Source organism: Seriola dumerili, unplaced genomic scaffold, assembly GCF_002260705.1.
Source record: "Seriola dumerili isolate Sdu_G_001 unplaced genomic scaffold, Sdu_1.0 BDQW01000044.1, whole genome shotgun sequence".
NCBI lineage: Eukaryota > Metazoa > Chordata > Actinopteri > Carangiformes > Carangidae > Seriola > Seriola dumerili.
This window is the reverse complement of record NW_019174299.1, coordinates 3,600,495-3,616,521: the sequence shown is the minus strand read 5'-3', so window position 1 is coordinate 3,616,521 and position 16,027 is coordinate 3,600,495. Positions and strand designations below refer to the sequence as shown.

The window sequence follows — 16,027 nt, the reverse complement described above, 5'->3', positions numbered from 1 at the left end:
CAATCAAACATTGCTTTATTGTCTCAGAGGGTGACAGTAGTTGTTCACAGATTCTTTCGTCAAAAACCCACAGCCTCACTGACCTTGTCATATTGTTCCATGAAATCTTTCCTGATAGTAGTTTTTGATTTAATGCAGAATGAGTTGCCGTAATGGGAGGATAGCTTTTTTTTAGAGCCATATTTCTGATCAGTTAAAGGGGAACTCTTCCGAGTTTATTTACAGGTATTTACAGCAGTGTTACTGCATAAGGGAAAAAAGTTGTATATAGCCTTTTATGGCTCCAGAGGGAGCTGTGTAATCTGATAAACCGTCCAATGTGACACCACCTTTGTCAGCAAGTCTGGAGAAAAAAAAAAAAAAAAAAAACAGGTTGCAGAGTTAGAAAGAGATAAGCTTACCAGACCTCTGCTTGAGGCTAGTGGCTTTAGACTACATTTGTTACCCTAATAGCACACTTGAATCACTGTCTGTGGTAGAGTTGTATTGTGGGTAAAAAAAAAAACAAACATTCATGGTCCCCAGAAGAGAAATTCGAAGCATTCTAGCAACATTTATCATTATCACTGTGAGCATGTTCGCAGTCTTGCAGAGCCTCTAGTGTGGCTGTAAGTGGGTTTAAACCTTGTTTAAACAGGTGCTGGAGCATGTACTCCTTCCAATGATCTGAAAGCATGAAAATCACAAAGGTTTGTGAGCTTACTGTAAAGTTAAATCATCATATTGTCCTGCTTCCAATTTGACATGATGCAACAAAAACAAGGATTGAAGTTTGACCAGTTTTTCTCAGTTCAGATCCAAAGATAATGACCAACAGCCTTGACAATGAATTTGGCTTCAGTGCAAGGACTGTGAGTAACCTTTAAACTGTGGGTTTATCTCTAGTTGTACGTCTAGTTGTGCGACAGTGAACTCAGTCCAACTCTAGATACATTTATTCTTCCAAAATACTAAATTAACTAAATTAAATTATTTAATAAAAGTCAAACGGAGAAGGCATTTTGAATGTACACATGAAACACATGAAACATGAAACTAAAATGTATTTTGAGAAACACGTTAGTTTTACATCTCAGAATATTTTAGACCTAAAGGTGAATGTCATGCAGGTACATAATTACAGACACACCAAATTGGACTGAATTAAACCTGTTGTATTATTTATATTATACAGTATTTTTAAACCATCGAGCCCTTGAAGTCCCAGTAGATGATACTATTCCTAGATCAAGTTAACATTTTGTTCTCACAAGATAGAACAGACAATTTGAGGGGGAGCATCAGAGGTGACACCACTCCAGCTGTAACACCACTATAAATACAGCTTCAGCGTGATATATATATGCTCTCAGATCCGTACACAGTGGATGTATTAATAAATCCATACGTGACTCTGCATTCATCCCAATGACAGCTGCTTACTCAGTGTGTATCCTTGAATAGCTGCTTCCATTTTTGCATATATTTCCGTCTGTAGGTTCACATACAAATAAATTACAAAAGGTAAGGAGATCACCAACCTATTTAAGAAGTTGTAATTAAAGCCATAATTACTTTTCAGCATACTGTAATTAGACGTCTGCACCTCCTCTTCTGTTTTCACACTTAAGAACATCTAGCCCGTGTTGGGAGGCGTGTATGAAGAGTGCTGATTCCCGTAAAGGGAGAGCTGCAGGAAGGTGGCCTGATTTTCAAATTCTGGTGTTTTTTCTTTCCTTTTTTTTCTCTTGATTTCTGTCCACCCCAGCTTTAATTGAGTGAAAAAGATCTTTGGTGTAACTGTTTGACCAACTAATCTTCTGGAAAGAAGAAACAGACAATCTGGACTATAGTCCATTTACAGTATAAATAACTCATTTATTAAGAACAGAGACAAGAGGAGGTGCACAGGCCTAGTTTACTCTCAGACCACTTGAAAAAAAAACTTGTAGCCTATCACCTTTAATGTTTTATGAGAAATTGAGAAAATTATTGGCATTTATTCATTGATCAGAAACATTTATAACTTTATTACTAAATAGAAGAGATAAACACCAGTTAGTAGGACCTTAAAATCAATGGTAGAAACATGTAAATACCATAATATAAAAATACCTTTCTACAAGTAAGAGTTCTGCATTGAAAAATATACTCAATTAAAGGTACCCAGTGACCTCCGGACCAAGTTGCCAGTTATGCTAGGTATGCACACTTCATCCATCCTATCTTGAGTGTCAGATGGGAACACTTCAAGTAAACAGCAGCTCCTTGAAATGCTCCTCCTTCAGCATCCACAGCTGCCTAGTTTCCCTGAGAAGTTGAAGCTGCTTCAGAAAAAAGATGCCAAATCAGAAAAAAAAAGTCTCTGCTGCTCCAACGACATCAGGCTGCACTTGGATACCTGCCTTCCCTTTGTGGGTATGGAAAGGGGAGAGAAAAGACAACCTTTACCAAGACGGCTTTCCCATTTTCCTCAAGATTTTCACCTATACCCAATCCAGCTGTTTAGGACCATGATCAATCCTGTTCGTACTGGTACTTAAATCAGTGTTGTTACTACTGGCATTTGAATGTAGGAAGCCTATATTGGAACAAAACAAGACGATGGAAACATGCAAGTGGCCATTTTAATTGAAAGGAGGAATAAATTAAACTTCATATTTGTGTTAACAACCTTGTTTTTATGTAATTCTTTTGTAATTAAAGAGTAGTAGTTTAAGTTTCACAAATCAACAAACATTATTGCAATGTGCAGGAGAAAATAGCCTACAATATGAAGAGCTTACATTTGATATGAACCATATGTAGGCAAGCTACAGCCACACTACAGCTATTTATTAAAATGTCTTATAGCCTACTTACATTTATTATTTCCTTTTTCAAGGACATATATAATGGGTGGATCATTTTTTATAATGTTTTTTAATAATTTATTCAGGTGGGCAGTCTCAGACTTTTGGAACAAAGTGTATAATGTGTTAACATATATTGAAAGGCTTTGGGATGCATCTATAATTACTTAACACATGTCTACAGCATAAGCATACATACATGAACATATATATTTGTATTGGCTATACATATATTTCCATTTATGAAATTGTTCCAGTTATAGATAATTGTACATCTATGTCTTTATTATATATGGAAATATATTTCCTATATGGAAATATATTCATTTTGTATATATATATATTACATTTGCGTATGCAGTCCACAATATTTTACATGCGTTTAGCTGTTTGGTTTGTAGCCACTTGATAAGCTCATTTTACTACAAACTGTTGTGAAGTGGAATCTAATGCATCATATTTTATAGATTGATAATTAGAATCATCAGCAAAATAACCAGTAACTGTAACTATCAAAGTAATGTAGTGGAGTAAAAAGTAAAATGGAGTAGAAGTATAAATAAAGTTAATAAAGTTTCAGGGAAAAAAAAAAAAAAAAAAAAGTTCTTCTTAAATGGCCCGACGCTGAGCGCAGAGTGCAGAGAGCTGAATCAGTAACCGTCGCTGCACCACAGTCTCTCAGCATGTCTGAAACACAGCGAGGTGTAGTGTATCTGATCACCGGAGGTTGCGGCTTCCTCGGCAGGCACATGCTGAGGGTTTTACTGGAGAACGAGGACAAAGTGGAGGAGGTCCGGGTGTTTGACAAACACGTAGACACGAGTTTAAGTGGACTGAGCAAAGGTAAGACCAGCCGGAGGCGGTTGTTCGTGACCACCGTGTTGTGGTGTTTTCGTTATATTTCGTTATATTAATACGAATTTGCATTTTGAAATCGGCTAAATTAGAGTTATATCCCACATCTATTTTAAGACACGACCCAAGCCGTTTCACATTTCATGAGTTTTTCTTACCCCGTCCTCTAAATGTGGGACCTTTTTTTATTGAGCTCCTGCTTTAATTTGACTTAAGCCTTTAAAGATCGTTGTCAACATCCAACATCTGTTTGAAGAGGACCGTTACGTCACCTTTTAAAAACACAATTAATTCCCGGTAATTAAGGGCCTGGGATAAAACTTTTTGTGTAGTAATATCAGTTTTGTTTTTAGTGTCCATTTGCATGTTTTGTCCCTGACTCTCTTCAGCAGCGTTTATTTTTCAGCCTTATATTGCGTTAGATTTTGTTCCACTGATGGCCCCCTTTTTTATTAATAACTACTTTGTATGAGTTTAAGTTTATTTACATCTCACTCATGTCTTATCTCAAAATGATGAAGACAAGTTTATTTGCTCTTAACCAGCAAGTAAGAAGTGCAACATATGAATAGAAAAATGTCATATTTTACTCGTTTTTTTATAAGTGTGAGACAGTGGTGGGGTGTTTAAGTAAATCTGCACTTGGGAAAATAAATCCTGTGTAGCCTGACATTTTGTTCCGCTCCCATGGTCACTGGGTCAGCCTGCAGTGAAGACACTCGGGCTGTGAATCCAGGATGGCCAACTCCCTACTTTTCCTGTGGCGGGATAAAGATGTTGTAACTTGTCACTGTGTGCTTTGTAAATGTTGTCATCACCTTTTGGATGACATTAGCATTGGGCAAAGGTTTGTGTGTTTTCCTTGGAACCACAGTTTTAATCTTAAATGGTTCACATGCCATCTGTGTTTGACATTATACTTTTAATTACTGAGAGACATTTATATTTTGTTTGCCTCCCATGCTCACCCAGTCAGCCTGCAGTGAGGACAGCTGGGCTGTGATTCAATTAACCAGAAGATAAAGCATGTAATAAATTATACAGTAATTCACTTTATAATTACAGTAAACTACATTCAGCGACAGTTAACCTTTTCCCTCAGGAAAATGCACTCAACCTCAGATGACATGTCTGTCCTGCAGTAGAAAACACTTTGTTCATCTGAGATGTCTGCATGGTTTGTGTTTCCACTAATTTGAATCAGACGGAGCACCTGTAATGAAATACCTCCCGTCTGTGCTTAGTGAGCTTGCAAACGGAAATGCAAACTTGAGAAGACCTCTGACTCTACGTCCAAAAGTCCACTCCCTTTACATGCCATCTGCAGGACTTCTTTCGTCATCTATCAGCATTTCAAGGACACTGCATGACAGCTAGATAAATCGCGGGTACATGACCTTCATATAAGATAACGAGACATCACAAATTTCCCTGAATAATATGTCTAGTTTGAGCAGCAGTTGGGCGTGATGATGATATATGCCACAAGATGATTTTGCAATATTGTGCCTGCCAAGCTAATATGCATCTTCTTGCTTTAGGCCATTTTTGGCCATTTGAGTTGCAAATTTGACACATTTTGGCTTTTTCCATCAATATGATAAGGTTTCCAGATAATTAACAGTATCACAATTTTAATAATGTGTTATAGGTTTTAATATACAAGTATACTTATCATAACAGAAGAAGACCTGTTTCTTTTGTATTTAAATGCTTTTTAGAGATTTTAAGAAAGCAGTCATGATGCTGGATCACACACAGAGCCACATTTTGCGTCTTCCTGTTTTTCCTTCAGAGGCGACAAAGGTGGTGGTCATTCAGGGGGATATCACAGACTACAGCAGCGTGTTGGAGGCCTCCCGTGGGGCTGATGTCGTCATCCACACGGCCAGCTTAGTGGACGTTTGGCACAGAATCCCAGAAACCGTCATCTACTCAGTCAACGTCACGGGTGAGTCCTCAAGGGGGCGGTGACTGAAATGATAACAAGGAAAAGGGACGGGACCTAATGAGAGATACAGAGGAAATCCACACCTTCTCCTGTTTTGGACGCTTTTCAAGGACTTGTATCCCCCATGATTTCAGTAGATAAGTAGGTGATAGGGTAAGGCTGACACGTCACATCATATCTTTTTGCTGGAAATTGAGACTTCCCATTTCTGGTGTGACAGGGGTTTCATCTTGATACTCAGATGTGGGTAAAGAGCAGGTTTTACTTAAATTGTCTATATTTAAATTCTTCACAAATGTAATTTTGTAATTGAGGAAGTGTGGTTGGTCATCTGTCTCTAAACTGCCTAATCCTATGATGAGGGTTTCAGTGGTGAGATCAAGTGTCACATGAATGTTTGAGAGGCTATTTTTCACCTTAATAACAGTTAGTCTCTCAGGCAAACATCAAATGTTTATATTTCAGCAATAAAAAAGTCAAATGCAAACAAGTTTAATGAGTCACAGGCAGCGTTCGCACAACATATCTGTATTGGCCTTATCTTGAATGGGAGCCACAAGTTAACTATGAGTTTTCCTCCCTTTTAGGGGATGTGGAGTTCAGGCAGTAATTCTGGCATTTACTGTAGGTGTAAATACGACTAAATATATTCAGCTGAAGACTTGTTGATTAAATCTTTTTAGCGCTTGTAAATAGTGTGTCAGCTGCAATGAATTGTAGAGTGGTTTGTCTAGATGGCTGAGTCAGAGAGAAAGAGTGCATGTGTGTGCGCCATGAGTAGAGTTCATGTTAGCTGGAACAAACTATTGTTTTTACTCCATATTGTCTGGGTGACAAAACAAAAAACTGTCTGTGAAACAGATTTAATGAAGTTGTAGTGACTCAGTGGCCTAACACTGTGTCATTACAACAAACTTAAACAAAACAAGTAAGTATCATCAAAAAGTATCATGCAAACATCAGGTAGAAGCCCGACATAATAAATTACCCCCCTTCCCTCGACTGTTTAGCACAAAGCAGCTCTGTACTCCTTAAGTATGTATTAACTTAGTTCGTCTTTCAGTACTTTCTTACATTTGCACTCATCACCACACAGCCCCAAACCCATTTGTTCCTACTGATGATGCAAGTCACAAATACACAGTTTTATTGTTTTTAAAAGGTTCATTCATTTCTGTACATAGTACTGTAGTACAACTATAGCTTTTAGCAAACAGGAAGAATTGGTCATTTTCTGGGGACTACTTTTGGTGCTCTAGGGGGTATTTTGGGAAGCAGGATGGCATAAGCAGGATTGATTCAAAATATACAACTGTGGTTGTTTTCATGCTAACAAAGAAACTTGTCATCGAGTATAATGCTTTGGCTCATTGATGTGTTTGTGATGACAGTTTTTGGACAACAATGGAGCTCAATGGCACAAAGGAATAAGATATATCAGGCTTTGGATACTCAGGCAATGTCTATGAGTCGAATCAGTTCATTGTTGGGTGTGGTATTTTAAGGCAGTTTGTTGACAATAAGAAAAACAGGAAATATTCCCAACCTAGTTTAAAACACATTCAGGAAATTCTGGAGTTTATTTGTTTGAATTCCTGAAATCGCTTTGGCCATGAGCTGAATGTGCTTAAAGAAATAATACTTAACTGACCTCTACTGCACCGAAGAGAAGAGGGTGGATCAGTTTAGATTCCACCAGTTGAGAAATATTACAAGAATTTAAAACTGTTCTCCCTGTGTTGGTCTCAAATGGTTTTCATGCTTTGATCACTGTATGTTTCCAATAACTCTGAACTCCCTCTCCCCCCAGACACAGACACAAGATCTCTCTCTACTTCCCAAAATTTGTACAAATTGCAGGTGGGGGACAGTTAACTCAGTTAAAGAGTTGAAATCATTAAACTGGACCTTGATATCAGTTAGAGTTTACCTTACTAATGACGTGCAAGAGTCCGTGTATTCTGGCTTTCAGCTAGAACACAAACCGGAGATTTTAACCCCCTGTGAGCCATTGTGCTGCCTGAGATCCACAGTCACGACACTCCTGAAGGAAGAAGGTGGCCAAGTTTTAGCCTGCAGAGCCTCCATGCACTTAAGTGCGCCCTCAAAACCACTTTGATTTTTCAAACCTTAAGACAACATTAGAAAGTACTTTATCGAGGGCTTTCTATAGCTGCAATGCAGTCATGTTGATTTTATTATTTACTTAGGTTTAATGTTTTCATTTCTGAAATTTCCCTCCCATGTAAGCCACATGTCTCTAGGGATCACAACGCCAGTCAGTCGGCCCACCACTTTTGTCCAGACAGAAATATCTCAACAGCTATTGGATGGACTGCCATGAAATGTTGCACAGACATTCATGGTCAGCAGAGATTTTATCTTTGTGACTTGCTAGACTTTTTCTCAAGCACTACAGCACTACCAGCACGTCAACATTTTCACTTACCCAGCAAACAACTCAACATTTCGAAGATAACTTGCCATGACATTTGGTCCACGTATTCACGCCCTCTTTAGGATGAATTGTAATCACTTTGGTGTTCCCCTAAATTCATTTCATGCTATCAGGTCAAAATTAAATAACTTTTTTTTTTTTTTTTTTGTTAGCATCGTTGTTATGAATATGTTAGCATGCTGGCATGAGCATTTAGCTCAAAGCAACGCAAAGCCTCACACAGCTGGTAGTATGTCTAGAGTCAAGACTCTAGACATACTGGAATATTTTTATCTTCCTCTTCAGTTAAATGCAAAATGTATTAATTTCAAGAAAAGGCACAAATCCTAGTACATTGCACAGTACATTATGTGTAGTAAATCAGTTTCCCACTGCTGCTTCATGGTTATAAGATGTGCCCAACAGTAAATTAAAGCATAAAGCATGAATGATTTATCCATCCGTCCTAACGTTGTACTCCCTCAACTTGCAATGACCATATTTTTTGTACTGCATGTCCACTAATAAAGACCAGGTTTTAATGGAGGAAAGAAAAAGACATGTTTTCATCAGATGAACAGAACACACTTGGGCCACTTTTAAGTGAATTATGGTCATTTTGTTATGTCCCCAATTACAAAATAAGAACCTTTCATTTCTCTCAAATTCATCTGAAACTGTGCACATACTGGGCTCTGAAGAGATCCAACAGTGTCAAAATCAGTCATGTGGCTTTTTGAAGATTGAGAAATGTATGTTACCCAATAAAATTGGATAAAAGTCTAATTTATCAAACCCCAGCATCCTCCACCTCTTAAATTACAATGTTTTCTCTCCCACCAGGAACGGAAAATGTGATCAATGCCTGTGTGGAGTGCGGTATCCAGTGCCTGGTATACACCAGCAGCATGGAAGTGATTGGTCCCAATGTCAACGGAGACGCCTTTCTCAGGTGAAGCTATAAAACATCATTTCTGTGTTATTTGTTTGTGAGCCTTGGTCTGTTTTATTCTGCTAACCAAGTGACTGAGTGCCCAAGTATTTCTCCCAGTGAGCCCACAAGGTTGTTATTTTCTGTCCCATGTTGAGAAATGCTTTGGCACTTTCAGTCTTGAATTCTTTCTTTCTTCTGCTCTTGAATGCACCATCTTGTACGGAGGACATATGATCGGGTGGAGACAAAAAGACATTGAGCAGGAGGCATTCTCCACATTCTGGCTTTTTATCTGTCCTGTAAATAAATCACTCTTGATCTTTTCCAACCGTAGTGTTCTGCCTGAGTATTTATGGTATGTCAAACATGTTATGCAATGTTGCTGCAGCCACACTTAGCAAAATGTCAGGAGCTCAAACAACAAACATGTTAAACAAGCTTTAATGACCTTATGTAATGACAGTCCTGATGCTAAGTGTCAGTTATTACCTGTAACTTAAGCTAATGAATAAATTAGCATGATTACACAACACTCAACACTCACCTGCCAGTAACTATTTACTGTAAATTAAGACATCTCGGAAACAACTGGTGCACTGTTAATACAACCAGTTTTAGTGTTGTACTCTCAGATGTACAAATGAACACTGTAGCCTGATTTCCACCTGTGAGAGGCGGTAACTGCTGCACCAGCTGTCCACTGTTGTGGAAGAAGTGTGTTTCTGGCTGTGGTGACGTCTGCACTGTTTTTTCCTCAATACAAGTGGAGTGTTTTGGTACACGGATGCACAGAAGCAACAAAAACAATCATGCAAAGATAAAATAAGATGACAAGAAGATAGACGGAGGTACATGATTATTTTATACAAACATTCCGTCTCCGCGCACTGTGTTTTATTTAGTGTCGGTATCGGGAACATTTTGACACACAGTGAGTCTATTCACAGGTATGTGTCTGTTGTAGGGGTCAGTTTTGCATTGAGCTCGACAGTCTCTCTAACACTGTTTTCACTTGTTTTAGTCCATTTACTACAAATACGTTACATTTCTTTTACTAAAATGTTCAAAGCTAAAAGATTAGGGGACATATTCTCAGTCTGGGTACTGACATACTGGGTACTGGGTACTGGGTAATGTCTCGGTCTGGATACTGACATCATTCAGTGGTGTGTGGGAGGATTCCTTTGATGTGCAGTCAATATGGAGTGTGAAATAAAGGCTGCACTTGCCTTTTTTCCCCCAAAGGGCTGACGCTTTTCTCATAGTCATTTTATCTCCCTGATACATCTCTCTGGCTCTGTCCACACAGGCTGCTTCTCCACAGCATCGATCTTGTCAGCCCTCAGCTGCATGTGCTGCTTCTTTGACTGCCATCTCTCATCTCATCTCTTTGCTCCTCATCCCGCTCTTTTGGGTGGGGCATGCTGGTTGAAAGCTCTCCACAGTTGTGGATAAATTGGTCTTGATGAGTCAGTTAGGGAGATGCAGGTGTGCAAATAAGAGGGAGACACTACAAACAAAGCACTGATGGAAAATCAAACCAAAACAACACAGTCTGATGTTCTACATTTTCAACATGTTTTTATTTTTCACTACTCTCTAATGATTTTCTGGACTTGCTTACATGAAAAATATCTAGCACATATATCACATAATAGTCTGTCAATGTAACTACTTACTGTTGCATTTATAGATTGAGATGCAGATAAAAATAATTTTAAAATAATTATTTTAGGCTCTTAGATATTAAACACACTGAAAAATCTAAAATGCCAACATGTTCTGTGAAAGATTAGTTAGGAGTTCTTCAAACTAAAATATGTAGTACATGTTTGTTGATAATTACAATATGCAAAAACAGTCATATCCTTTACTGAGAGGAGGAGACACGCTTCATAAATGCCAAAGGCAGGAGATAATAACAGTGGCAAACTTCCAGCGTCCACCTAACATCAGCCGGGATCATGACAATGTTTCAGATGGTGGTTGTGGGTATAGTGTGTGTCTGTGTGTATGTGTGTGTGTGTGTGTGTGTGTGTGTGTTTGTTTATGGGTTTTTTTTCCAATTGGAGTGCATGTGTAAGTTTGCACATAGCTACAGCTGCACTTCAGAACAATATTTGGCATTCTTTCTCCGTTCACAGTTCACAGAGTAAGTCACGAAAATAAGAGCTGTGCAAGGGGAGATGTGGCACAGTCACTTTAAAGGTCATTTTATCTTTTTTCTTCCTAACCCTTTATCGCTCACGCTCTGTCTGTGGGTTATTTGGCCTTGAGTAGACAACATTCCTCTCTAACATATGGCAAGGTCAAGAAAAACAATCCCGAATACCTGCCCTGACTCTTTGATTTCTTCTCTTCTACAGGGGCAACGAAGACACACCTTACGACGTGAAACACACTATGGCCTACCCCAAGAGCAAGGCAAAGGCAGAGAAAATTGTCCTTGAAGCCAATGGCACAGAGGTACTTTATGTTTTATGATCTTCAATCCACAGATAAATGATTAATGGCATCTACTGCTTTCATTGTGAGGCAAATTCTGTAATCTCACAGTTTTATCCCTCACATTCATATTCTTATTTTTCCAACCAAATCACAGTGATGCATATTTAAAAGCACATTGGAAGTGAAAAAAAAAAAAAAAACTGAAAACAATGATGAAATAAGAATGAAACTCTCACAATACAATGGAAATGATAACAGCTGTAGAGACAGAATAGCAGTCAGATATATGTGTTTGTGTGCATTACTGTATATTACTGGGGACGATAATGCTGAATATTAGAGTCTTCATATTATCATAACCTTTTAGACTGGTTAACACATTCAGAAAGCTATGGCTGTTTCTTTTATTGCTCTCATATCCCTGGTTAGATTCCAGAAATACAATAAAAGGAATTTCCTGTGAGACTCATCCTCTCGAGGCCTTCCTGTGGTGTCACTCCTGCTGTTCACAGTCCAAACCCACAGAACATACCCTTTAACCCCTTCTGTTTACTTGTTTCGAAGTTGTGTTGGCCTCCCTATCTGATTCCTAACACCGAATTCTGGTTGTGTCTCCTGTCCAGTTGAAAGGTGGAAAGTGTTTGTACACATGCTCTCTAAGGCCGACGGGGATCTACGGTGAGGGGCACGAGCTGATTAAGGACTTCTACAAACAGGGCGTTGAAAGGGGAGGCGTAATTATCGGGGGCGTCCCAGAAAACACTGAACATGGGCGAGTCTATGCAGGTGAGTCTAAAATGACTTATATCCTACTAATACAACCACAACTTTAGAGACACGTTAGAATTTCTTGAACATAGCCTGAGAATACAAACCACATTCTGCTCTATTTTAACCTTGAAAGTGATTAATTCAGAGTATAAAGAAGAACAAGATAGAAGCCCAGTGTAATGACTTCTACTCAGACCGGAACTAAAAGCAGAAACACAGATGTCATACACACACTTCCTCTGAAATTAACAGTTCAGACCATAACAATAATTGACAAGAAGTCTGTGTAAGAAAGCACAGACACTGTAACATCAAAAGAGCTATAAGAGATATTTGTATCATAACCAAGAAATCTACATCTCCTTCCAGACATGATAATGATGACATCTTTGATTAATCTTGATTAGTCTGGTTTCAGCGGTGATGAGTCTTTGTTACTCAGTCATGGTATCAGCCGTTGCTTATGACCAGATTAGCTTTCATGTATCGATGGCTGATACTTAAGGCAGGCTTAATAGATACAGACATTATAGAACTGGAAGTTACTGTATACATTACAATCTATGGGTTGGCTACTATACTTAATAATAAAAGTATCTACAGTTCATAAATGTTGATGATGCAAGTTCACTATTAGTACATTAGACACTGTAGATCTTAGATAGTTGTAGCTTGACGTTAAAGATGATGTCAGTGTAATGTGGTCACAGATGTGAAGCAACTAAGCACATTTACTGAGACAATTCTGATGTGCTAGTACTTGACTTACTAATTCCACTATATTTTATTGGGAAATCTCTTCTTTTTTTTTCCGGAGTAGTTTATATTCACCATCGGTTATTGGCTAGAAGACTCTTTTCAATTTCCAAATTTAGGATTGATACATGACTGTCTGAAAATTTGGGGATATGAAATGAAGAGGTACATGTTCATTCATCAATAATTTGGCACTGACAGAAATCATTCTTCAGACTGATAATTTTTCATTTCACTTTTTATTGCTTAGTGCTTCCACTAAGGTAAATATTTGCTCCATCCATCATTCAGTCTGATATTCACTCACCTGTTTGTGTGCTAGGCAACGTGGCCTGGATGCATGTGCTTGCAGCACGAGCTCTGAGGGAGCGCCCGCAGACGGTCGGAGGGGAAGCTTTCTTCTGCTATGATGACTCACCCTATAAGAGCTACGAGGATTTCAACATGCAGTTCCTGTCCACATTTAACTTTCGAAGGGTCCGCATGCCCTTACTGGTGCTCTGGTTCCTGGCCATGGCGAATGACCTACTCCGCTGGATACTGAGCCCCATATATAACTACACACCGTTGCTAAACCGTTACACCTTGGCCGTGGCTTGTACCTCCTTCACGGTGGGCACAGACAAAGCCCAACGTTACTTCCAGTACCGCCCCTTGTATGACTGGAATCAATGTCGAGCCCGCACGCAGAAATGGGTTGACACATTCCCAGTAGAAAAGCCCAAAGACTCCTAATGTGACCTCAAGTATGGTAATACACATCAGAAGCTGCTATGTAGACTCGGAAGACACAAGCTTTATATGAAAAAAAGGAGTAACATGTTATTAGTTAACAGTATAAAAGTGTTTTAATAAACAATTAATTATTCAATTGCAGCACTTTTTTGCTCTCTAAAGCAGGTGGCTAAGGGGTGCCTTGTACCACTAATTGACAAAGTATTTATCGTATAATCTTGTTGAAATGTAGTTGAATTTCAATTGTCTCAGACCTGCACATAATTTAGGATCAGTCATAAGTTAAGCCTATAATGACAATTATTATTATTGTATAGAACTTTTCAACACAGAAGTTCCCAAGAGAACCATGAAATGGTCTGAACAAAGAGACGTTAAATGGTGTAATGAGGGGAAGAGGCAATATCAAACATGGAATTGTCACTATGAAAAGGTGCTTTTTTAAAATAGGGTTTCAGAAGTCTTATTTTGAAATATGACACTGGTTCTGTCTGTATTGGCTTCATTCCAAATGCACTGGGTACTGACTTAAAAAGTCTGTTATTACTGCATTTGTTATGTATGAGTAATACGTCTACAACAGCATAGCATTTATAGCTTAGTTATAAATAAAACACAATGAAATTATTTGTTCAGATAAAGCACAGACTTTAACAGCCTTGTTAAAGAATGTATTCAGTATTGTATTCCATTGGGAGTCCTTTGTTGTTTTGTTGGTACAACCACCAAAGAATTGTGCCTCTTGTTAAGACAGTCCTGTAGAATTTACATATTATATATTTATAAATTATGACCAATGTAAACACAATTTACAAGCAGTATATTGACTTTAGACCTTTATTTTATGAATGTATATTATTGATAGCAGTGTTTTATGCTGCATAATTTAAAAAGAGTTAAATGCCTTTTATGAGATTACTGAATCTTTTATGAGGTTCAGAAACATATCCTGTTTAATTTTCTTAATTTTTTGTAATTTTAAGATTTATCATATTCTCCTTTGTTGTGTGTTTTGTATTTGATTCACATTACAGGATGACAGTGCATATCCCTGTTTTTCTTTCATTTACATCTTTTATTATGATCATAATGTGCAGTATATGTCATAATGAAAGTCTGTGCTGACTTGAAACATGACTCATAACCCTAAATCACATTTTGGTTTTCAGTTTTTTTTTATGCACGTGTTTTAGTATTTCCACTTGGTGATTGGTAGTTATTCACCTCTAGATTTCCATGGAGATGATGAATGTTGTTTATCCACAATACTAAGGGCTGTGCCACTCTCTGTAGTCTTGTGGAAACTTGTCCTCAGACTCCATAACAACCAGTTGGCTCTGCATTGCTTTGCATGAGTAAGATGAAGTATATGGGAGGTCCCTTACAAAATAACTTGACATTACTCCAGCCTGCTGGGGTATCCCCATTTCTGTGGTTTTCCATGGTGATCCTCATAACATTTACATGCCTGCTAGTATGAAAATGAAAGTCTCTCAAACAAAACCTCTAATTCTCTCAGCAAACAAAACAAAACAATCTGAAACTGTGGACTTTTGTTACAGTGAAAATATTACTGATTAGGCTGCTAACATAGTTTTACAGCATAGTATTGTCGAACACTACATAATACGATAGATTAGATATGTTTGGTCTGACTCACTATATGATATAACAGATGTGAGAATGCAGGGCTCAGTGTGTATCTAATGGAAGGTGTGTGTGTGTGCTGTACACCAGAGGAGTGAGGTAATTTTGGCCAGTTCTCACTGGGGGACACACCTTTAAAGACCTGTTTGAGGTTAGAGTTAGGCTAAGGCTTGAGGTTAAAAGTGTAGTTGTGATGGTTCGAGAGGTTAGAGAATGCATTATAATGTCGTCACAACGATATGAGTGCAAAAGTGTGCGTGTTTGGTTGTTTGTGTGCGGGTGTGGATCTGTTAAACAGATGTGTTTTGGTGGATCACCACATCCCTCAGAAATGTCTATAAAACGCTTGTAATTAAAGAGGATTGTGCCATCTACTGGTGCAACAAAAACACACCACAAGTGAAATATTTTATTTTACTCATAGGTGTTTTTATCATTAGATTGTACTAATTTACCCCTAGTCATTTTTAACTTGGGAAATATCTTGTTTTAAGAAACTACTTTGTAACTTCTCAGTAAAAAAACGTAATAAAGTACGTAAGTAAAGAGTGCTTTACAGGTTAATATTTTGATGACCAAATAAATAATAAATGTGTGTGACTGTGGTCAAATTAAGTTGGATTGTATTTAAAATAATATCGAGAAACAGTATCTTTTTGAGT

General features: G+C 38.1%; 1 protein-coding gene across 1 annotated transcript; it reads left to right on the top strand.

The window, feature by feature from the left end:
* Positions 1-3,463: 3,463 nt before the first annotated feature.
* On the top strand, positions 3,464-15,748 carry hsd3b7 (hydroxy-delta-5-steroid dehydrogenase, 3 beta- and steroid delta-isomerase 7). The gene is made up of 6 exons (XM_022739671.1): positions 3,464-3,674; positions 5,482-5,637; positions 8,918-9,026; positions 11,375-11,474; positions 12,080-12,242; positions 13,306-15,748. The coding sequence occupies exons 1-6, from the start codon at positions 3,515-3,517 to the stop codon at positions 13,716-13,718; spliced, it is 1,101 nt and encodes a 366-aa protein (XP_022595392.1). The 5' UTR covers positions 3,464-3,514; the 3' UTR covers positions 13,719-15,748.
* Positions 15,749-16,027: the final 279 nt, after the last annotated feature.

Excerpts from the sequence above, each read along its gene's own strand:
- hsd3b7 (XM_022739671.1), top strand. The coding sequence starts at position 3,515 with ATGTCTGAAACACAGCGAGGTGTAGTGTATCTGATCACCGGAGGTTGC. Across the intron at positions 11,475-12,079 it reads TTGAAGCCAATGGCACAGAG|TTGAAAGGTGGAAAGTGTTT; the intron begins GTACTTTATGTT and ends TCTCCTGTCCAG. Across the intron at positions 12,243-13,305 it reads ACATGGGCGAGTCTATGCAG|GCAACGTGGCCTGGATGCAT; the intron begins GTGAGTCTAAAA and ends TTTGTGTGCTAG.